General features: G+C 37.1%; 1 protein-coding gene across 4 annotated transcripts in view; it reads left to right on the plus strand.

Moving 5' to 3' along the window:
• The window catches only part of LOC128031049 (oxysterol-binding protein-related protein 3), a 53,641-nt gene that overhangs the window by 4,758 nt on the left and 23,745 nt on the right, over nucleotides 1–25,138 (plus strand). For 2 of the 4 annotated variants that reach the window (XM_052619260.1, XM_052619262.1), the window contains exons 2-3: nucleotides 22,167–22,228; nucleotides 22,310–22,408. In XM_052619260.1, the coding sequence (XP_052475220.1) occupies nucleotides 22,313–22,408 (96 nt within the window). In that variant the 5' untranslated portion in view covers nucleotides 22,167–22,228; nucleotides 22,310–22,312. Of the gene's footprint in view, nucleotides 1–22,166; nucleotides 22,409–25,138 lie in introns of all 4 variants that reach the window. The other 2 variants (XM_052619263.1, XM_052619261.1) reach the window with 1 other exon arrangement.

Raw genomic sequence — 25,138 nt, forward strand, 5'->3', positions numbered from 1 at the left:
TAACACAAGTTCATTTGAGACTATTAAAAAAAAAACCTGTCAGTCGTAGAGAGGGCAAGTGTTTCTTACTGGACAGATTTTCTGGTCTAATAAGTCTTGTGAATAGAATGCATAAAAGGTCAGAAAACCAAAAAAAAAAAAAGACTTGAGCCAGTTTGCAGAGACAGGTGAGTTGTCAAGCTCAGAGGTCATCACTAATTGGCTTTTCAGCCTTATAAATAAATATTAAAGATAACAAAAAGCTTCAGCATGCTCCTCCCACTCTTTCCCACTGTGTTGTCAATAATGGCTCTGGATTAAAAAAATGATTTGCCTTGAAAGGGATGAAAGCACATCTGCATCCCAGCAGCCTGTGGAATGAGGCCTCTGGTGGCCAGACAAGGGCTAGGGTCCCTTTGTGATCAGAGAAGCCTCATTGAACACATCCTGCTGAAGATATGAGGCTATTCTTCTGCACAAGACTGCAGTCTAAAGTGGTGCTTCATTCAATTTGAGCTGCGATCGGGTGGTTTCAAATGGACGCTGATTGAAAAGATGTATTGCTTTTGCGTTCTGCTTCATGGAGCATCCCTGGATCCACTGGACTTTGTAAGTGCAGTAAGAGTTGTTTTTAATGTCATCATCACGAGTGCTTCAGATTACTTCACTTTAACCGAGTTTAGAGCATCAGAGTTGGCCTGTTATTTGCAGGAGTGCATGAGAAGGTACGGTAAAGCTATTATCTGGGTTTCATTAATGGCTAACTCACTCTGTGCATGTTGTGCATTATTGTACATGATTAGACTCAATATTTCAGGGAGGTGGACATTTTTCCAGAAGACCACTGAAACATGAGACCTTGTTTCAAGCATCTATCCATACTAGCAACAAAGTGGAAACCTTTCATTAGTGTTCGCACTACATGCACTTTATTTGTGCGAAAGAATCAGGCACCAGCCCTGCTAAACAAAGACGCCTGCACAGAAAATAAATAGCTAAAGTTTGGCTCACTGTCATTACTCGTGAGGAAATGTGTTATCACAATGTGATAATTAGCCGTCCTACATCATGTAAATTAGTTGAACTTTTGGTGTCCAGATTCACTTTTCATGCATTTTAATAGAAATATTATCTAAAAGAAGAAGTGCTGCTTTGCTGATGTTTGTAAGATGCGATGATGTGGATTTCTAATTGGAGAATCAGTATTTATTAAGATCAGAGCTGTTCTTAACATCCACTAATCCCTTATTATTTTAAAGGCTTGCACTACAGCTGCACAAGCAGCTAGCATTTCTAACCAGAAATGTCTTAAGTGCCATGCACGGTCTTTGGAAAGTCAGCCTAAATTGAAACAAAATAAAATAAAATCACTTTGTGTACAGACAAAGCAGAAACAGTTTTTAAAGAATGTTTCAACTGATTTTGTCCATACAGTAAGAACAAGTTGACTTACGCTGTACAGACAAAACAACATTTGCCTTTTCAATATTTTAAATCACATCTGAGTAAAAAAACAATTGGGACTTGGTTCAGACCATTGGTTGGACGCAGATTGATGATTGTAAGAAAGTGGCGGGGTTTAAGTGGACTGAATTATTGGAGAAGTCCAGCATTAATTAATGGAGAAGTTTCACTAAAGATTGAGTTACGACATTTTAATAAAAACTTATGAAGTCAAAATGTACAAAAATAAAACATGTGCATGAATGAAACATTCACGGTAAGATTAACAACCTGTTATTTAGAAGATACTGACTTCATTAGGCTACATGTTTCCGCAGTTTTAAAGCAATATATCATTTAAAAAAAATGGAATCCAACCAAACTGGATTTAAACTTGTATTGTTACAAGTTCAGTTTTTATTTTGATTTAATTTACATTTTGGAGAAAATATTTTTGTCCTGTTGCTCCAATCAATTCAAACAAAAAGGCACATAGTTTGTATTGGAATTTATGAAAAACAATTAGAAACTTTTGCTACAGCAAGGCTGTTAATAAAACATTTTCTGTTTCATCTCATCAGTCTTTTGAGGCAGTTGTCTACTGTATTGATTTAATATCACGACTGAAGTACAAGACCTTCGTATTGTACTGAAGCCAAAATGCTGGGATCGATCTAACCTTTAACATGCAGTGATTATTCAGAGATTTTGTCTTAAAAATAGTTTGAGTACAAGTATAGAGTCAAGGTTGTGTAGTCTGCTGATGCCATTGTATTTCTTCAAGGCAGTAGTTTCACTGGGTCAGGCCCTCACTCAGTCTCAGAGCTGACACAAGAAAGGCTTCTGTGTGATCTGAGTTTTCCTGCTGGGACTGAACTGCCCTGTTTGGTTTCTTGCCCGAAGAAAGATTTCTGCTGCTCTTACACGGTCCTGCTCTCACTGAATCTCATGAGACATCTCTAAAATATTCTCTTCTTTAAGATATGCATGACTTGCAGTAGTCATTCACACTATCTCTTCAGAGACCTGACCATATAGATCAAAGAAGTTGATAAGAAATCTTGAGCAAACATCCTTTTGCTGTCTGTCGAAGAAGATGGTTTTCCCCGACCCTGATATTGCTGTCTTTCCCCTCAGCTCTAATGAGTCAGTGTTTGGCACGGTCACGTCAGATGAAGAAAGGCAGGGCTTGTGGCTTTCAGACGGTCTGAAATCATGTTGAGAGATTTACTGTAGGAAGGGAGGGGATGTAGAGTGGATGGGTGAAGGCACAGGAAGCAGTGCTTGTGCGTTCAGAAAACATTCAATCGGAAAAGTCTCTCACAATGCTTCATGGACTGTATTAACTTTTGCATATAAACTGAAGTAATATCACATTTTCCTCTCTACCATCTCGTCTGAAGGGATTTTTACCAAAATGTAGCATCTACCATGTACACTTGCACGCTGCCTGAAACATTAGGAGTTATCTTCACAGTTCACTAAAGAGCTATTTCTCAATATTCTACATTAGCACAGAACGCTAAGACTAGTGGCAGTACATTAGTAAATGTGAGCGCGCTGTGTTTGGCTGGCACTGTCTCTTGGAGGCTGAAGCACCAGAGTTTGGCAGGTGCTCAGATGGAGCTCTACAGCATCGCATGAGGAAAACAGCACATTTGTGCAGTCTCATGCTGGAGAGAGAAATCAGCCTCGAATACACCTCAGTGTCACACTTTCAGTATAGACAGCTTTGTTGATTACAATGGCTGCAGATTCAACATGTCATGGTGCTCCGTTCATGTCCAGTGTAAAGTGTAAATGCAGTTCACTTCGCAACACACAATTTGGTGCATTAATATCTAGATGGTTTTCTATCAAAAGGTTGAAGATCATTAGGTACATTATGCTCATTATCTATTTATTTTTTTATTTTTTTGTAGAGCTGTGCAGTGTTGCAATATTTTACTCATGGCATTGTCTAGATACAGATCTTCAGGACTATACAGCAATTTCTTTTTTTAATTATAATTTTTGTGTGTGTGCATTTAGGCACTCTGAGACTTAGAGCCACTTCCATGCCTCCGTATATGTTGTGTTCATCATATTTCATGCCACTTTCATAATCCATTTATGATATTGTGATAATTCATGATGTTTCAATTAGCATTTTTTTTTAAGCCAGTACAGTCAAGGCTTCACAAAAATCATTGCGTCCATGTGAAATGAACACATTAACAGTTAAATAACATACTTTTTTTTTTTTTCAAATTAAAAAGGTAACTTTTTTTAAATAAATGTTATTAATTATCTAGTAAATTGTTTTAATATTTTAAAACAACCACATTAAATCTGAGTAGTCCTGATGTAGCCCTTCAGTTTAAGCATGACTGAAACACCACACAGCTTGTTTGCTCTTCTTGAAGTGTTTGTAAATCAACTGGTGTATCTGAAATAGGAAAGGTTAATGTTCTGCGCAAGGAGACAGATGGAGTATACCAACACTGATTTCAGTAGAGCTGCTGAGAGACATGCTGACTAATTTATTATAGTGATAAATTAGCCAGAAGTGCTCCAGCTCTAGCTGAGGACGTGCTTGTGCTTAAATAGTGGTTTATAATGCATTGCAAAAAGATATTGTATAAAACTTTTTAAACAATGTAACTTTTATAAGAATTAATAGCAAAAGGAAATTCTGAAACTAGCAGCAAAATTTTTCTCTTTTAGATTTTACTCTTATGCATCGTCATTTACAAATTCAATTACCAGCATAATTTGAGTGAAATATTACAACAATTCAGAATGTCTATATGACAGCAGCACTCGAGCTGCATAAATTTAACTGCATATTTTGTGTAAAATCTGATGATCATGTTTTCCACTAAGAATTAAATGCCTTAACAGAATAACATCTGAACTTTTGTACAAATTAGTTCACGTTCAGTGTCACATTTGATTATTTGATTAGATTATATATTGAGAGTATTAAATATTTGTGATTCTTCTATTCATTATAATATTTAAAATGTTTCAAAATCTTAAAACAGGTTTCCCATGGGTCCTTGAAATCCTTGAAAGTTTGTGAATCTGACATTTTTTTTTTCAAGGCCCTGGAAGGTTTTTGAAAATAAACATATATTGATGTTGGTCCTTGAAAGTGCTTGAATTTATTTTGTGCGAGAAGTTTTCTGGAAAAAAATCCATATTATTCCCTCTGGTACGCTAATGTGTTATTTCGTTATATTCTTTGCCTTTGCATAGAAGCTTGCTTGATTTACATAAATTACGCACAAGTGTTTATGTGAGGTGAGGTACTTTGTGTGGCCGAGATTTCTGAATCGCCCAAAATGTCGGCAATTCGGCTTTTGCTTTCTACCATCGCCAGTGAAAGTGAAAGTGAAAAGTGAAAGTGAAGTGAAATGACCATACGATTTTCAATACACAAAATACATATTTTAAAATCACTGTTATGCACATTGATCATAAACACAGCTAAAAAGCTTCCTACATGTGGCCCTCCTTTACAACAGTTTAAACGTAGCCATAGGAGAAATAAAAAAAGAGAACTTGGCAACCCTGCATTTAAAGTCCTTGAAAGGTCCTTGAATTTGAAGCTTATCAAGGTGTGGGAGCCCTGTTAAAACATTCTGTTCATTTCCTGACTTAAATTACATTTTGAATTCCAGATTCTCAGACTTTTAAACCCCATTGTATTGAACAATAACTTGAGTGTTAATTTGTAAAGAATGCTAACTCATTCTGTTCTAATGACAGATAGTTTTACCTTGTTCTTAACTTCAAAATAAAAAATGAACCAAACACAAAAGCAAGAGACTTTGCATTCCTCCTGCATATTTAAATTCAAATGTAAATGCAGACAGAATTGCAGAGTGAAGTTTGTTATGGTCCAGATCTACACTCAGCTGTATTGTCTGTGTTTGACAGTAACCTGGAGCAGATGTCTTAAGAGAAGAGTGAAAGTTAATGAAGGCAGATGTCCAGCTGAGATAAAACATCCTCTAAGAAACTTGCTGAGAAAATGCTGAACGTTTTGAATAACTTTAACTCTGTGGACAGGGGGCATTTGGTGAAAAATAGTTTGGCCAAAAAGAAGTCAATAAGTGCAGAACATCCTTGGTGGTATTGTATTGTTTTTATTTTTAACTGCAAAGATGAAAATCCCAACAAAATGTACAGTATGTTGGGATTTCCATCTTAGTGGATAAAAAAGAACAACGTAACCAATGTCTTGGGTATATTAGTTCATTTAACTGCTCTTTAACTGTTCTTTGGTTTGATGGGGGCATTTTGCACTTATACTACGGAGATTTAACTTTTCCACTTCTGCAGAATGTTTTAATCAATATAGATTATCTAAATTCATGTCTTTATCCATTTACTGTTGTCACGGTACCAACAGTTCAGTATTCGGTACCGATACCAGTGAAAATCCACGGTTCTCGGTATCAATTTCGGTACCAAAGCAAAACAAAACAAAAATATGCTAATAAAAAAAAACACACACTTTTTATCACTAAAAATAAAACCAATGTCATTCTTTATACTTATTTACAATTGTGTTAAAAAATTTTCTACATGTAATATAATTATGAAAAACAGTAAACAAGTTTACTACATTTGGTTTCTTTAGTCTACTACATTTAATTTGTCTTTTAATTAATGAAATTTAAACATTTTATTTTTTGGTAAATAAAGGGGATTTGCTATTCAAATTAAAACATGGAAGAAATATTGTGTGATTTGTTTAAAAAAATAAAGTTTTATACATTTTTTCAACAGTAGTCGCAGTATCACATCCATTCTACTAAATAAAAGTAATATTTCTAGCACAATGCCTTTATGTAAAAATGAACTTTTGTTTTGACATGCTACTTTTATTTTGACACTGGTTTTACTCAAATAAAATGGTAAATGCTTGTGAAGTGACTCAGAACAGTTCTGGTGATGCTGTTTATGTATTTATGTCCTCATTGAGACCGCAGATGCTGAAATGACTGCAAGCATCACGCTCTTCAATCTATGTAGTAAACAAACCATTCATTCATTCACACAGAGACGCGCAGAACATGCAGGATTCATATTTCAACCAAGTTTTGCAGCTTAACATTTACAGATACTTGTCCATAAGGAGATTTAATTTTAATTAATTTATGCTAACTTTGACAAATTCGGTGACTGTCCATGTTAAAATATAAGTTTGACTTGATTTTTTGATTCTGTCCACGTTTTCTGCTTCGCGGAAATCATAGCATTGTATGCGTCAAGAACCGGGTTGACCGGGTACTCGGTACCACCGGTACTTAAAGAAACCTAGTACCGTGACATTTTAATTTTTTTAGTACCGACTTGGTACCGAAGTACCGGGTGTTTTGACAACACTATACTTTACCCATATAACAAAGGTCAGTGCAGACCAAAACAACATTTTCATTGCATGACAGGGAGAAAAAAAAAAGAAACAAAACATAGTTTTCAAAATATTTTTCATGATCCACAGAAGAAAGCAAGTTATAGGCTACTGGTTTAGAAGAACATGAAGGATGACAGTTGTTTCAGGTAGAGTTGATTTATCGCTTCAAGTCACACAATTACTGTATGTTAATGCTTGATAATTTTGTTATACTGAGTTTACAAGTACAGTTTTGATAATGACAAGATTTCTCCCTCAGTCTGGATCTGTTGGTGTGAAGAACGCTGTTAAGTCAGAGATAAACATTACACCTATAAAGCACTTCCAAAGGAGGAGCTCCCATGTTTCTTGCACAGCAATATTGTGTGAGGCCTGAGGTCTCAACCTCTATCAGCCACTCATAGAATGCAATTCATCGCAGAGAAAGAGAAATGCATTTACCATTAAACACTTTGTTTTCGAGTGTCTTCAGGCCCAGCAGCTGATTAGACTGGGCTTGACTCTGGGCTACCAAGCGGAGGTAGCACGGTGTGCATAAGCCTCTTTGGGCAGGGCTTTCTTAATGGAGAGTAAATGGGGATTTCCTGACTTAATCTATTGGAAACACATTAAAAGACAATGAGCTGTATAGATTTGTCTTTAAGGCTGTGCTACCTGCAGGATTTTGGTTTTGTAGAAGGGGGTACTACCTCTTTGAGAATTTTTTTCCAACATATTTTAATTTTTTTATTTTGTAAAAATGCCCATTTATTAAAAAAAGCACTATTTAAAATAATTACTATTTGTTGTTTGTTGTAAAAAAAAATGAAAATGCTTTACTAGAAGTTATCACCTAGGGTTTAAAAGACAATATATTTAGTTACATTATGAATCATTCAACTGAATATAGCTGGACAATGACATTAACTTTGCAACATCAACACTACTATTAAAATGAAATAACACTGAACTAAATTGAGCTGAGTATGTTTCTTAAATAACGATGATAGATTTTTTGGCTTTTCCTTTTCCCCTCTTTTTTCATCGGGCTATATTTTATGCTCTTTTTATCTTGGTGTGTTCTGCTGATGTTTCTCTCTTTCGCTTAGTTTCTGTTCTGTGTCTGTCGAATTTCCTATGTGTCTGTGTTCACTCACCCAGAAACCACCACTTTTATAGAGTAGCATTGTGAAGTCATACATGTTTTATCATCTCTTAAAATAACAGACCATGTCTGATTCAAAACAAGGTCTTGTTCAAGTCATCCAGTGTAATATTACTTGACGTGTAGCAATAGAGGCCAGACTTCAGACTGACATCTATAATGTAAACTGAAACTGTAATACTACAGGGACTGGAATGTTGAAGTTTAGTTCACCAAATGTGAAAATTTGGTCAGCATTTTCTCAACCTCGTGTTGTTCTCAGTATTACTTTATTTTTTATTAGTAATTTATATGACTCTGGTCCATATGATAGCTCTGTATGCAGAAAAAGACTAAAATTTAAGCTGTTATTCTTTGCTAATATTCCCTTCTGACAGAGCTCTCAAATATCATCATATATATCATGTGTTTAAAACATGCAAAAGATATTTGGGAGCCACTGAAATGGGGAAGATTATTAGTGTGACCAGCTGACATGTAATTCCAAAAAGAATCCCGAACTAAAAAGTTATTTAATTATTTCAGATTTAAAAGGGTAAATAAAAAATAAATACAAAAAAACAACAACAACAAAAAACATTATAAACCATATGTGACGAGTGGGGTGGGGCCGAGGGACGTGGGAGGAGGGAGGCCGGTGGAGTGATTGGTGATGAGCTACACCTGTTCGACCCTCCGGTCTCGAGGCCCACGGTGGAGATGGAAGGATATAAAACTGGAGCGACGACAGTGAAGGAAGAGAGAGGACCAGGCCTGGGCTTTAATTTATGGTTGCTTTTTATTTACTGTAATAATAAAACCTTCATATTCATCCGGAAGAAGGATGCGGGAACCGGCGGACAATCAAAATGAAACTTTAATAATCACAAAATAAATGCAAAACAGCGCACCAGTCCCTCATGGACGACTGATGCGCGCAAATAAAAAGCAACCATAAATTAAAGCCCAGGCCTGGTCTTCTCTCGTCCTTCACTGTCATCGCTCCAGTTTTATATCCTTCCATCTCCACCGTGGGCCTCGAGACCGGTGGGTCGAACAGGTGTAGCTCATCTCCAATCACTCCACCGGCCTCGCTCCTCCCACGTCCCTCGGCCCCACCCCACTCGTCACACCATATAATTTGGCTGAACTTTATTTCACCTCAAAATCAAGAAGAAATTTTCATTTTTTTCATGAGGTAAAAATGCTGTTATTTTCATGATAATTAAGTACATTTTAGTGTGACGTAATGTGTCCATTTATAATTTTCATTACTGTAATATTAAGCTGTGATTTTTGATTGAATCTTTTATTGAATCTTATTGAATTATTGTTTCTGTACTACAATGATTTCAACGCAGTTCAGTAAATATAGACACACTGTAAAGCATATAGCCTACTATTTATTAATTTACTGTTTAATTTGTTTTAATTTTGTAAATAAACAGTTAAATCTAATACAAATCTAAATACAATACACTAAAATTTAATGATGGTTGTAAATTCATAATATTTGTAAAAAAAAAACATTCTGAAACATTATGCAGAATTATAGAACAGATTTATAACACTTTGTCTGAACTTGCATGGACAGTGGTTAGATGATGGAAATGTTATCTGTACTCAAATATTTCATGTAGTTTGAACTAATGCAAACTGAGTTAAATGAAATAAAATTAGATATGTCCAAATAACTTGATTCAGTCAAATTGTGTTGAGTTGTTTTTTAGACACTCAGACCATGGACACTTTGAGTGGTTAACCTCAACAACGTATACATATTTTAAACTCTTTTTTGTGTTGTTTTGAACTCAGGAAATAAAACTTCAGCATCCAAAAACCTTGATATAATCTCAAGTTAGTAATAAACCTAAAATGCAAATAATCTAGAGGTCTCCAAAGAGCACGGATTGCCATATAAAGCTACATTTCCTTCCTTAAACCAGCTTCTCTTGAGGGAAATACATAAATTCAAGCTCTAACATGTCACTATCCCCTAAGGTGAATAAGTGCCTGCTTGATGTTTGCCAACACTTGGTGCAGGCCGAAGTTGTGAAGAAACCCTCGCTGTAGCCATTCATCCAACAAGCTTTGTGTGTCACAACCTCCTCAGAAGTACTCAAGTTTGCTAAACCATCATCTTTTTACTACTGTAATGTGTGTATACCTCATTAATCGAGCTCCATTGCTCCTGTAATACTTCCAGTTACTCCAGCCCATTGTAAAATCCTCCTGATTATCCCGTTTTGGACTTCCTATGTTTAGTGAGACCCCTTGGCATCACCCTTTTATCTTCTGGAACATTTTAGCACTTCATCCTTCAACGGCTGCCGTGCCTGTACGGCCACTATCACTCGTTTTCCATCAGAGCCTTATGTGGTGGTTATTTTTGGCAATGTCTGTGCCGTGCTCACTTTCAAAAGCAACATACAATACGCTGCACCCTGTGACAGAGAGATTAAATTACAGGGCCGCAGACACAGAGAGAGCTGCCAGTCATCCTATCTCATGACTTACGTCACTCCCGTGCCTTTGTGCAGTAACAGGCGAGGGGTCTCAACCTGCAGAGGTGGTTGTCTTTCTGCTGAGCTGCATCTATGCATGATCTTAAAGGGGGGGTGAAATGCTCGTTTTCACTCAATATCCTGTTAATCTTGAGTACCTATAGAGTAGTACTGCATCCTTCATAACTCCAAAAAGTCTTTAGTTTTATTATATTCATAAGAGAAAGATAGTCTGTACCGATTTTTCCCGGAAAAACATGACCGGCTGGAGGCGTGACGTGTGGGCGGAGCTAAAAAATCACGAGCGCCAGTAGGCTTTTGTGTTGAAAGCGTTTGGAAGCTGTGACATTACCGTGAGGAAAAAAACATCCAAAACAAACCATGGCTAACAGTCAGATTCAGCTGTTTATTTATGATCCAGAATCAGATCCAGAGGCTGAAACTGAACGAGAGCAGCAGCAGCAACGACTCGCTCCGAGCGGGGCTCGAACCCGGGTCTCCGGCATGGGAGGGGACGCACTAACAAGAAGGCAGAGATATTTGAAGCAGTTTTACACACCGCCTGCGGTTCCAACACACGATCGTGACCCTTTTTCGTTGGGATTGCATCATCCTTAAGAAATAAACGATACGCAAATCCGTCGTCAAACTGGGCCTTGTGAACAAGCATCTTCGAAATGCAGGGAACAAACAAAAACACTTGCACAACTCCGTTGATGCTCTGTAAAAATAAACTCCATCCACTGTTCCCTTAATGCTGTTTTTTTTTGGTAATCTGTGCAGGGTTGTCTTGCCCTGGCAACCAAAAATACACTTCTTTTGTGACATTCACTCTGATGAGTGAATGTCTGTGCTCTCATTGCTCTGCTATACTAGACGGCTGCATATATGAAAATAAAACACCTAACCCTAAAAAAATTCTAACAAAAGGTTTCTCAGCTGTTTTAAGGGGGAGCCCTTAAAATATCCTAACTGCTTCATTATTTGACTTAGTCAAGTATTCTTGGTGTTTAACCCCCTAAACAAAATTCATCCTTGGCTACTTAAAAGAAAAGTTCTTCATTTTTTGTAATTTAATTTAAAAAGTAAACTTTTTTATTTCATTTTTTATTCTGTTTGTTACGACTTACAGCTTAGGAAAACAAAAAATTCAGTATCTCAAAAAATTTCAATATTCCATTTTGAGCTTGATTAGTTTTATTAATTATTAGTATAAATACTGGGTACCTCCTGGGCTAGTTCAGAACATGCAACCACAATTATGGGAAAGACTACTGACTTGACTGTTGTCCAGAAGACAATCATCATAACCCTCTGCTTGGAGGTTAAGCCACAGAAGGTCATTGCTGAAAGGGCTGCCTGTTCACAGAGTGCTGTATCAAAATCTATTTATAGAAAGTTGACTGGAAGGAAAAAGTGTGGTAGGAAAAGGTGCATAAGCAACAGGGATGACTTCAGCCTTGGGAAGATTGTTCGGAAAAGCAGATTCAAGAACTTGGGAGAGCTTCACAAGGAGTGGACTGAAGCCAGAGTCAGTGCATCAAGAGTCATCACGCTCAGACATCTTCAAGAAAAGGGCTACAGCAGTCACATTCCTAAAACCAAGCCACTCCTGAACTAAAAAAGCATTTCACCTGGGATAAGACGAAAAAGAACTGGACTAGGGATGTCAAATTTCGATTATTTCCATGATCGATCGTCGTTTAAATTAACGATCAATTAATCGATTAATCGTTAACCATAATACTGCAAAATGCGTCTATTGCAGGCACGCAGTCAGCGGTATGACAGGATGTGCAAAAGCCACACACACACACAAAACGCTTTCTCACTTGAATTAAAGAGGTTTTAGTCTGAATAAAATGCTAGTAGCAGGATTATAAAATGAATAGATGCGATTATGATCATTTGATAAAATGAAGAGAGCGCGCCATACTTTTGAGGTCATTTTACTTTGTTGACAGTTTCCAATCCCGCACGGAGAACGCTGAACGCGCATCTTTAAATGGTTTTGTGGTGCTCGTTGTTGTATTTTAAAGCACAATTGCAATGTTTTCAACTGACATTATTGTATAAAATTATCCGAAATGTGGAGCGCGTGTGACTGCGCTGCACATTAAGTGAACTACATCGGCGCTGCTGCACCAAAACACAGTTGCTCACATTAATTTGATCCTGCTGGATTCTGTTCTAGAAAATGTCAGATTTTTAAAAATCCGGCATACAGTGCATTAGATCGTGACAGTGCATGCGTGCAGACGAGGATGAGCGAGCGCGGCTTTGGCTAGATTTATTTGGAGGTTATTGCTCATGTCTCATTCGGCACAAATCGAAATGTTTCCATGTTCGCAATGTATTTGAATGTTAAACTATTATTTATAATGTAAACTAGGCTTGTACTTAACACGCATTCGCATATAGACGGAAAAGATGATCCTCTTCATATGAGCAAAAACGTCCTTGGCATAACAGCAGAGTGGACCGGTATACTACGGTCTATTTAAACTGAATGCTCCAGGAATGTGTCGGTCACAGCGCCTATTAATCACTGTTTTGAATCCAGCAATTATTTATTTAGAAATGATAAGATCTGATTATGACAAGTGTGGTATAAAAGCTTTGTTTATTAGAGGAATAATAGGTTAACTGGAAAATGTTAGATCGCGACCATGCTTTTGGACCCCATAGTCTTCATTTACGCGGCTTTGTTCTGGTTTGCCGGTTGGTCACGAATTTCCACAAATTCAGTATATTTAGGCATTGTTTCTTTTCCTAAATCTTCATAGTCTAACCCTCTAATTTCCCAGGTTTATTTTATTATCTTTCGCTTTTAATAACTGTTTTCGCATCTCTTACTGTGGTAAACATGGGAAGGGAAATTAAAGATTTCATGAATTAAGAATTCGTTCGATTTATTAATTTGTTCCCTTATTTCACTTAAATCATGGGTTATTTAGGGAACAAAATTAATGAAACATGGACAATTGCCACATTAATAATTCGTAGGAATGAATTAACAAGTTGTAGGAATGAATAGACTACATGTCCTGTCACTGTGTCCCGCAGCCCTGCAAAGCGCACGATATAAAACAGTTATCTGATGAAATGATTAGTAACTACATTTCTATTGCATTTAATGTTGAAGAACTTTTATGTTGTTTCTATTTTAATGTACTTTAAAGTTTAAATCACATTAAAAGCTTAATTTTTACATTGTGAATGAATGATGATGCTTTTATATATCGTCACCGTCACTCACAGCTGCTCGCACGTGTTGAGTGCGCATGAGCCGCACGCAGCCCAACATTGAATCGGTTAACCGACCATCGATAGCCTTAATCGATTGCATCTCTTATCGACAATTAATCGATCATCGATTAATCGTTGACATCCCTAAACTGGACTGTTGCTCAGTGGTTCACAGTCCTCTTTTCAGATGAAAGTTAATTTTGCATTTCATTTGGAATTCAAGGTCTGGAGGAAGACTGGAGAGGCACAGAATCCAAAGTCCAGTGTGAAGTTTCTGAAGTCAGTGATGATTTGAGTGCCGTGACGTCTGCTGGTGTTGGTTCATTATGTTTTATCAAGTCCAAAGTCAATGCAGCCATCTACCAGGAGATTTTGTAGCACGTTATGCTTCCATCTGCTGACAAGTTTAATGGAGATGCTGATTTAATTTTGCAGCAGGAATTTAGCACCTATGTCAGGGATCTAGGAGGGAAGACCCAATTTCATTGGAAGGTAATAAGGTTTTATTGACAAAACAGATGGAGACAAGAGGGTAGTGAAGTGAACAATAGATAGCACAACAGGATAACAGTTAACAGGAACAGCTAGGGGAGGCCACTGGGAAAGCTTCAGGAAACAACTGGCAGAATACTTGGCAACAAAGGGAGCAGCAAAACCAGGCTGATGGAGAAGACCACACAAGGCACCGTAGAGCAGATCTCAGACACTTGTTAACCACTGAATCTGAAACAGACCAAGTGCCAGGTAGGTAGAACCAGGGCAGGACACACGGAGACAGGTCAGGAACTCGAACACAAAACTAGATACAAATAAAAGCCACAAAAGAACAAACAAATTACACAAGACCAACCAGACAAGGAGACATGGGTGCGTGTTCAGCCACATAAAGAGACGGAGAGGGTGTGAATGACCATGAACCGGCAAACAAAAAAGGGTAAGGGGCACTATAAATAAGGAGGAAAATACATGAGGGACAGTTGAGCACAATAAGACTAACCAGGCTGACGAGGGGGGTGTGGTAAACAGGAAACAAGGAGGAGGGGCTAAAGGAGCACATGGCCGAGAAAACAATTAACAAAGCCATGTGCTGATACTAGACACAAGAAACAAAACATAAAACAAAGTGCAAAATCCTCACAACCTACCCACAGTGCCAAAACCACTTCCAAGTGATTTGCTGACCATGATATTATTTTGCTTGATTGGCCAGCCAACTCACCTGACCTGAACCTCACAGAGAATCTATGGGGTATTGTGAAGAGGAAGATAAGTAATATCTGAAAAACAATACAGAGGAGCTGAAGGCCCCATCAAAACAACCTGCAGTACCACAGACAGTAATTGCAAAAGGAGCCCTAACCAAGTATTGATAGCATAATTAAACCTACTTTGGAGATACTGAACCTGTAAGTCGTAACCATCAGAACTCAAACAAAAACTCTTTACATATTTCAGTTTGTACGTGTGCAATAAATGTAGAATATAAAAGGTTTGCTTTTTTAAATTAAATTACAAAAATAAATAACTTTTCCATGAAATTCAATTTTTTTTTTACATGTACCTGCATGTACTTAAGGGAAATTGTACATATTTTCCCCATAAATATGCTTGTAACCAATTGCTTTTATATATAACTGGACTTGTAATCACTTATCTATCATGCAAATATGCTAGCTATAATATTACATGGCAAAAACATGTATCAGGCACCAATATTTCTGGTCTAGGAGGAATACAAAGGAGTAATGGTCATTTTAAGGACCTGGTGGCGGCCATTTTGAAAAACGGGGCCTTTCTTGGAGTCAAACTTTGGTAAACTTTTAGTATGTTTTTAAGTACATTTGATACTACTGTAAACCTCTCTGAAACCTTTTGTTAGAATTTTTTTGGGGTCAAGACATATTTGCAGCTGACTATACTGCTACTTCCGGCAGAAGTGCCCTCAGGACCCATATAAGGAATTTCCGCTCCATCTACGTCACACAGAGCCATACTTGAAAAAAAACTTTCCGGAACTTGTGACAAACCGGAAGGAGTATTTTTGGAACAGAAATATTTCTTCAAACGTACAACTTAATTTTTGAAACTTTGTCCATGTTTAGCATGGGAATCCAACTCTTTAACAGTGTAAAAAACTCAGTATGCATGAAATAGCATTTCACCCCCCCTTTAAGGGAAAATTTGGGTTGAGTGGGTTTGGTGGTGTTGCAGCCCATTTTCTCGGTCACACTTGGTATCCTTGTATATATTTAATAAGAATTGTTATATGGGAGTTGTCACTCTCTTGTCATACGTAGTATTTATTAGGAATGCATTGGTATAGCTGATAATTAGTTTTATTATGTCAGCAGGATGGCTAATATTTCAAAGCTGTGTAAGTAATAGTCTGGATTAATTAGATTAAGCAATAAATATTTTTTCTTTTTTTTTGCACAATTTCTGTAATAAATCTTGCTCTTGTTAAAAAGAATTATAAACTTTGGGGTAATATTGTAATATTCTTTAATGTTTTTGAAAGAAGTTTCTTATGCTCATCAAGGCTGGTCTTGAAATTCAAGGCTTGAAACTGGTCTTAGAACGACAATATTATCGTTTATCGTGATAATTTGTATGTACATTATGAACAGAGCAATGTAGTATTATATACACATTATGAACAGCAGCAACGTGAGAACAGTGGTAATAAATACAGTTGGATGAGTGTGCAAAAGTATTGTTAAACAATGTATTATATGCAAAATAACACTAGTGCAATGATATTTTATAGACATAGTTTACTGCAAAATATGATATAATATATATATATATATATATATATATATATATATATATATATATATATATATCTTTTAAAATGTAATTTATTTATTTATGTAATTGCAAAACTAAAAATTTACAATTACAATACTTCAGCCTTCAGTGTCACATGATCCTTCAGAAATCAGTCTAATATGCTGATTTGGTGATCAAGAAATATGTTTTATTATTAGTGATGAATAATAAAACTTTATAACGAATAATGAATAAAAAAAAAAGGTTTTATTTCAGAATTCTTTAATCGAACCCTTAAAATAACATAATTTATTTAAATGCTAGATAAATTAATTTAGTTAATTACTTTAAAACTGGAGTTCATATCATTTTTATATGCTATTTTTTTCATTGCATTATTTTCATTACAATAATGAGTATAGTAACTACAAAGTTTTTTTTGTACATACACATATATATAAATATACATACACATATACATATACATTACATTACTGAAAATAGTAACTATAAAATTCTGTAGATACACAGTTGCTAAGTGGGTTGCTAAAGTGGGTCTGGAGTCTCTCTGCAATGGTGAATATGTGTATAATGCAAAGACTGAGTAAGTTGCTCTTGTAATTCTGTTAAAACAGTCTGTTAGTCCATTTTCCTTTCGCCTGCTCCCCTAATGAATAATGAATAAGTTATAAATAGTGCTTACCAACAGCTGCCACTTTTCCTGCCACGACAGAGTTTTGATTAAAGAATGAAATGAAGAGTCTGTGTATCTGCCTGTTATTACTGTGTGTATAATTGATGTAGTGTGACTGAGAGGGTCTGGGATTGCCCACAGCATTAATGAATCTTTCAGTTTAACGGCTGTCTGTGAGTGGGTGCCCTGTGCGCCTCGGGCGTTACGGGCAGTAAATAAGCTGTGAGTTAGAGCTCTATGATATGATGTGTCCGGTTTCCCTATCTAGTCTACCAGAGATTCACATATCAAAGTAACTTTTGATTTGCTATGTGTAAATCTCTGGATTGAGCTGATAGAGAACCATAAATGGACGTACCTGGAATGACTTATGTGACACTTAACATTTTAGGTTTTTTTAATGTTATGTAACAAAAAAATTATACACTTTTTTTGCTTCAGAATATATGTACTATAGTCTACGAGTCACACAGACTATTCTCATACTATTATATGAAAAAGCTCTTCAAAATTTCTATTCTGTGTTGCATGGAAGAAAGTTAAATGGGTTTGAAATTATATAAGGCGGTGTAAATGCCAGAATATTTATTTTTGGTTCAACTATTTCTTTAAAGTCAAGAGCTTGAGCCCCTTGATTACAGAAGGCAAGCTGCAACTGAAAAGGTTCTTACAGGATGAATGTGAACTCTTGAACCAAATACACAACAGAAGTGCTATTTATGCATCAATCAGCACTTAAGAAACGCTATGGAAAAGCAGAAATAGCTCAGATTAAATTGATATCCAACATCTATGCTTACAACTGAAATCATACTGTCTCTGTGCTGTACACATGACAGTAGGATGTGACTCATTGCTGAGAGATTTTCTTCAGACAATCAGCCTGCTTCATAAAGCTAGAGTGCATGTGATTGCACTTCTGCTGGTCTTTGTATGATGCTTATTGTGTGTGTGTGTTTGCATGATTTATATGGTTTTATATGGTTGTGTGCGCATACGTGTTTGCGCATTTCTGCTTGTGTAAGGTTAGTTAATGCATAACATGTCCATTTCTTTTTTTTTTTTTTGATGTAGATGAACATGTCGATTTTAGGTTACAGCGATACACATTTTCAAAATCAACTAGTTCATGAATTACCTAAACGACTTGTTGACTAATTGGTCTTAAGCCTGATGCACACTATATGAGTTTTGCAATCTATTTAAAGATTGCATATTTGAAAATGTTCTTCACAAAATTCTGTTCTGTTCACTTTAAAGAAGGTATGGACCGTTCACAAATTCCTTCTTTTCCAGGCAAAACAAATTCGATGTGTAAATAAGGTGGTGACGGCAGTCAGTGTTGTCAACGATGAGCAAAGTCTTAGCTAATATAAATATTGTGCAGTTTGATTTAAAAGACGTTTGATGTTTCTCAATCTGTCTGAGCTGTATAATTAGGCTGGTTTTATGTTTAACTGATCCCAGGTGGATGTATCTCTTAGAGCGATGTTTACTTCAGATTCGTTTTTGCAGTCTCTGTTAGTGAACAGAGAGTTTTTCCATGCAAACTATAACAGCTAAAGATCATCCCACCAATTTAAGCAGAAAAAAATGCTTTAGTCATGGTGTTCTGTGAGTGAAAATAAAATATATCTGTGCTTAACTAATACTGAAGGGGGTCGCACACCGAACGAGAAGCGCAGTGCCGCGTCGCGCCTCGTCTTTAAAATTCGAACACATTATTCACACACACCGGCGGCGCCATTCGGCGTCTGTCCGCGGCGCCCAGCTACGACTCAGAATGCTGTTCAAATTTCTGCCGCGCCACAGAGCGCCATCTACATAGCAGATGTTAGTAACTGAAACTGAAACTAAAATACAGTACATTTGTTTCATTCAAATAAAACATTACAAAGTGTTTGGTTACGTTTTCAGTCAGGCTGCACAGTTGCCTAGACAACAGATACAACAAAACAACAACAGACTTATTATAACACAGATTCTTTTCATTAATTAACGTTCAAAACTCAGCTTTTATCAATTAAAATCATATATTTAAAATAATAATAATAGATGAAGTTAAAACGTTAAAAGTTAAACCCATCTTGCTGCGAAATTGAGCTCGCGCATATAGAATGTGCTCGTCCGGTGTGCGATACCTTGAGTTGTCCTACATGTGGCGCGACTCAGCGCTTCTCGTCCGGTGTGCGACCACCTTTAGCCTCCAACTCACACATTGGCGAGTAAAATCTGATCATTTATAAGCCATTGGCTAATATTAGACATAATTTAGTCGCCCATAGTGAAGATTTAGTCGCATATGCGAGTGATTTACTCACAATGTTGAGGGTTGCTAAAGATCCGGACTGCTTTCTTCTCTCCCTAACGTGGACATCCTGTAAAGAACACAGCAGAAACTCCTGAAAGAAGTGAGAAAGAACTCATGAAAAACAGTAGACCTCCAGAAAACTCTATGCCTTGAAAATAGTTGTTTTTTTATCATCTTTTATCAAGAATGAGTATTAGAATTAATTCTAATAAACAATTAGAAGAATACAATTGAAAAGGTTTCAGGTGGGGTACTGTATATCATAATACAGGTATTTATGTATGTGGGTATGTAAGTGTCTACATGTATAGCTGTATGCATAATAAGTATGTGTGTGTGTTTAGTGTGATCAGTGGAAAGTGAATGAATAAATAATGGGGGCAGTACATGGAGGCAGCTGCTCTCTGTTGGTTTCTGAAGTGGCGCAGGGTGAGGTGAGACTGGCAGCAGTGGAGAGTGCCATTTACTCACACCCAGGAGTCTGCTTACCGGAACAAACCAGTCACCACAGCTACTTAAACTGACTACATGCTGCGACCGTAATTAGCCATATCTGTATCCTCAATCGCTCAGTCAGAGGTTTGAGAAGATGTCGTACAATTCAAACAATTGTCTTCACGCTAACTGATTTGACTCATCTGAGATTAAACAAATCGCACAACCTCCAGTGTAAAAAGAGAAACTTAAATAAGAATATCCAGTTGTTTTTTCAGCTAAAATGACATCTACAATTAAACTACAAATCTCTCTTGGTGTTTTCAAGGTCGCAACAGAACCTTGTAAAGGTATAAAGTGTAAATAATAAAACTTAGCCAACTAAAGAGCTTAAAAAACACCCTTTCTGTAATTGCAGGTGTAAATATATTGGAAATATATTTTGTGATCCAATCACATTTGTGGTGAGAAAATAATTCAAACAATTTGGGTGTAACAGCATTTTTTTGTGCTTGTAGTGACTTGTAGGACTAGGAGACCCTCTCATTGATAAAGTGGGGACTGGAGAAACATTTCAGTGCAAGGCAATATAATGTGTAAATGACAACCTGTCTTTGACTATCCACTTTGGATGCAAGAAGGATGTTATAACATAGGACATGTTTCAATGACAGGATATCAGCATGTGTTCCTCTTGTCTATGAAGGTTTTTAGTCATTCATGTCATAGCATGTCGGGTAAAATGAGCCTAACACAAGACACGAGCACTGATTCAGGTCATTCATCCACACTGTTGCATTCAGAAGCTCAGATTACTCCATCCTCACGGGAAGTGATTAAATCTTAGTATGTCGATGTGCAGCTGACGCATGATGCTGATGCACATTAGCTGAAGAGTCAACATATTGCTCATTTTCACATTTCCCTGTGTTATATTCTATTCCCAGGGAAGATACATTTTAGACAGATTGAACTGAAGCATAATTTCCCTTAATAAAGAAATAGTGAGAGACAAAGGGAGAGAGAAATTTGTAAGAAAGGATGTGTGTTTACTGACATTCACTTCACAGGCCGATGGAAATGAAGGGGTGTTTGGTTTACTGTGTGCAAAACTAATCTAATTAACCTTGCTGCATTCCTGTGTCCCTCATTGGGACCTGTGCTGCTGCTTATAATGAAGAAAAGTGAGAGACAGACTGGAATATGCTTTTCAAAATGCTATCAAAAGGCATGCTAGAAACAAAAAAATGCCTTAGACATAAGACTCGCTACTGCAAATCATAAACCAAAAAGGTCAAATACTGTATGTAATATATAATGTATATAATATAATGTTGTGTTGTTCGTAATTGACCAATCTGGATATTTTGGTGGCTGATGGTAAGTAAAAAACGTATGTATGTGATAATGTAAGTTACACCTGAATAACAATTGTGCAACTAATTTAAAAGAAATACAAAATATGGTACATCTGCCTTGGTGATATATCACACGTTAGGCGTCACATCACATGTCAAGTCCAACGTCACATGACTTTACGGTGTGTGAACGAACAGATTCTGGAAAATCACTGCGGTGTGAATGAACCAAAATCAAACGATGCCGGGAAAAATCACAGTACACATTATATGTGTATTTATTTCTTTATTGCAGAATCTTTATTGTGATAGTTTTGTAAATTCATGCAGATAAAATGTGTGTGTGTGTGTGTGACATATGTCTCACACCCTGTAACCTGCGTTAATAACCAGCACAGGTGCTGTAACACAAGTATGCATATGGTGCTGTTGGGACACATGACTTAAACAGACACAAAGCAAGAGGACATTTGCATTTTGTTCTCCATTCATGTGAGAAGCACACTCTGAGGAAGACAGAGTAGTGAACTCTGATGTCTGTTGCTGCTATAAATTAAGCACGGATTCATAGAGACAGTGTTTGTTCAGTGTAGCTCCCACACTTTCATAACTTTAATAAGAAGAAGCTGAGTGAGAGTCAGACGATCCGGGGATGACATCTATAGTATGTCCAGTGATTCACACTGACATCTTTCCTCAACACAACCCACAGATTGTGTGTCCTGTTGACCAAGCCTTTATACTTTCAGATAATTCTGCTATTTGATATCCTGTGGTGGGTGAGTGGTGTTCATTACCTGCACAGTTGAAAGCCTGACATCATGTTGAGGTTGCCTTTCACATACATCTCCTGATCAGCCCTTTCTTTCTCTCTTCATCTCTCCACAGTCTCGAACACGGTGTCCAAGCTTTGGAAGAACAAGCAAATGGAGACCCACAACGGCTGAGCTGTCAGTTCTCGCACCCGCATCTCCTCTCCTCCAGTTCCACCTCTTCCTTTCCTTTTACATTTTCCCTCTCACTGAAAGCAGGAGATGAGCTCAGAGGAGAAAAGTTCCACCATGTCCCAGAAGATCTCCTCTCCTTCTCACAGCAATAGCAGTTCCTCCTCCAAACATGACAGCAGACAGGTAAGTGTCTATCCATTTGATTTGGAAGACCATGAACTGCATTTACAGAAGTATCACTTTGGTACACTCTCAAAAAAAATAAAATAAATAAATACAAAGGTGGTCACTGGGATGGCACCCTTTGATTGGCCCCTTTGAGCTGATTTTTCAGGTTTAATATTTGTCCTGCTGATACTGTAAATAGGTAGTTGGTGTAAAATACTTCTGGGAAATTGACCTGCTGTGGTGTAAGATGAAATACATCATCTACAACTGTTTTTATATTAAAAAAGTATGGAAGCCTACACATAATGATCTTCAAGAAAAAATCTAGAAGAAATCGTCAGTCTTTATTCAGAGACCATAAAATAAAGTGCTCAGTGCATACCTTTTTTTGCATGCAATCTGCTAGCAATCACATTGTTTACTATATGGCACAAGCTGATTGGCTTCAGCTGTAACTGCACCCACCGAGCTTACTCTGTCAACATTTAAATAGTCTGGTTCAGAGACACCTGCCTAGATCAGCTATAGGCCATTTTATATATCTATATTTGTGCAGCAGCTGCATGTCTGTGTGTATGTCTGGCTACTTGCTCTGCTCTTGCAGTGATAGCAGCAGAAAAGTAGATCAGGTATTTTAAGACCAAATTAACATACTAAATAAATTAATATACTTAAACTACTCCAAAGGTTGTCTTGACTGAAATATACCTTTTTATATTCATGATGTAAAATTATTAACCTTAAAATATTGATGTTGATCAAATAAAAATTCAGTTGATACACGCTTCTACTTAACATTAGCTTAAGTTTAAATTCAGGGACATAAGACAGCTATGTTTATTCTAAGAGCTGAAGCTCTGTTTATAGATCTTAGGATGATACGCTTGCCTGCTTCATACAAAAAGGACCTTAAGAGTACAAATATTTATAGTGCTTAGGTTTTTTTTAAAGGGGGGGTGAAATGCTCATTTTCACTCAATATCCTGTTAATTTTGAGTACCTATAGAGTAGTACTGCATCCTTCATAACTCCAAAAAGTCTTTAGTTTTATTATATTCATAAGAGAAAGATAGTCTGTACCGATTTTTCCCGGAAAAACACGAGCGCCTAGAGGCGTGACGTGTGGGCGGAGCTAAAGAATCACGAGTGCCAGTAGGCTTTTGAGTTGAGAGCGTTTGGAAGCTGTGACACAGATCCAGAGGCTGAAATTTAACAAGAGCAGCATCAGCAAAGGCGGTATGCTATGTGGTATGTACTGAAACTGTATATATTTGCTTAGCGGTTTTGGAAAATGACTAAGTTCCTCTTTATGTCGTCTTTTTTTTTTTTTTTTTTTTTAAGCTGTACATGTGGAAAGTGCAGTTTGATGAAAACATCGCATGGTGTTTACTTGATGTGCTTACGCGCCAATAGCTAAGTTAACAACACAATATTTGAAGCATTGAAGCACCGCATGCAGCTCCAACACACGATCGTGACCCTTTTTCGTTGGGACTGCATTATCCTTAAGAAATAAACGATGTGCAAATCCGGCGTCAAACTGGGCCTTGTTTGTAAAACAAGCATCTTCGAAATGCAGGGAACAAACAAAAACACTTGCACAACTCCGTTGATGCTCTGTAAAAATAAACTCCATCCACTGGTCCCTTAATGCTGTTTCTCTTTTGGTAATCTGTGCAGGGTTGTCTTGCCCTGGCAACCAAAAACACACTTCTTTTGTGACATTTCGCGGCGCTCTCGCTCTGATCAGTGAATCGCTCTGATCAGTGAAATGTCTGTGCTGCTCAGCCTCGCTATACTTCCGGCAGAAGTGCCTCAGGACCCATATAAGGAAATTCCGCTCCATCTAACGTCACACAGAGCCATACTCGAAAAAAACTTTTGTGTCAAAAACTTGTGACAAACCGGAAGAGGTTTTTTTGGAACAGAAATACTCCTTCAAACGTACAACTTAATTTTGGAAACTTTGTCCATGTTTAGCATGGGAATCCAACTCTTTAACAGTGTAAAAAACTCAGTATACATGAAATAGCATTTCACCCCCCCCCCCCTTTAAGTTGCTTTTATGAAAACTGGCCGACATACAGATAAAGCAGTGAGGCAGAATGCAGTGGACTAGACAAAATGTTTCTGGACTTTACCCAAAACTTTCTCAGCTACTCCTTTCCACTTTATGTTCATCAGTCACATTACCCACTGTGCAGAAACACAGTATTAATCTCTGTTCTCTGTCAGATGACTGTAAGAAATATGAATAAAACAAATCTATGAAATGAGCCTTGAGCACCAGATGAATAAAAATGTATCAGGCCCTTTCATTTATTGCAATTCTGAAACACTTCCTGAGGCTTTTGTGCAAGGCAATTAGTGGAAAACTAATCACGTTCTGTGGAAATGAAGGATAAATACAGCCGGGTTTAGAAGTCTGCTATTGGACCTTTGGATGAAATTACATGTCTTCAGCCATTGTTCACAGATTTGTTCCTATTATGTATAGACTTAACATATTCGGTGGATGCTACACACTGGTGGTGGATAAGGAGATACCCCCTGACAATGTAAATCTCTTTGAGTGCCCAGAAAAGTGCTATTTAAGGAATTATTATTATTATTATTACTATTACGTTCACCTACAGGTGTGTGCATTAGTATGCTGTGAGCTCCGGAGGGTGGATGGGTGTCCTTCTCCTCAAATGAACACGCCGACCTGATTATGAGTATATAATCTTTAATCTCATCATTTGG

The sequence above is a fragment of the Carassius gibelio genome, chromosome A16 (genome assembly GCF_023724105.1).
Source record: "Carassius gibelio isolate Cgi1373 ecotype wild population from Czech Republic chromosome A16, carGib1.2-hapl.c, whole genome shotgun sequence".
Taxonomy (NCBI): domain Eukaryota; kingdom Metazoa; phylum Chordata; class Actinopteri; order Cypriniformes; family Cyprinidae; genus Carassius; species Carassius gibelio.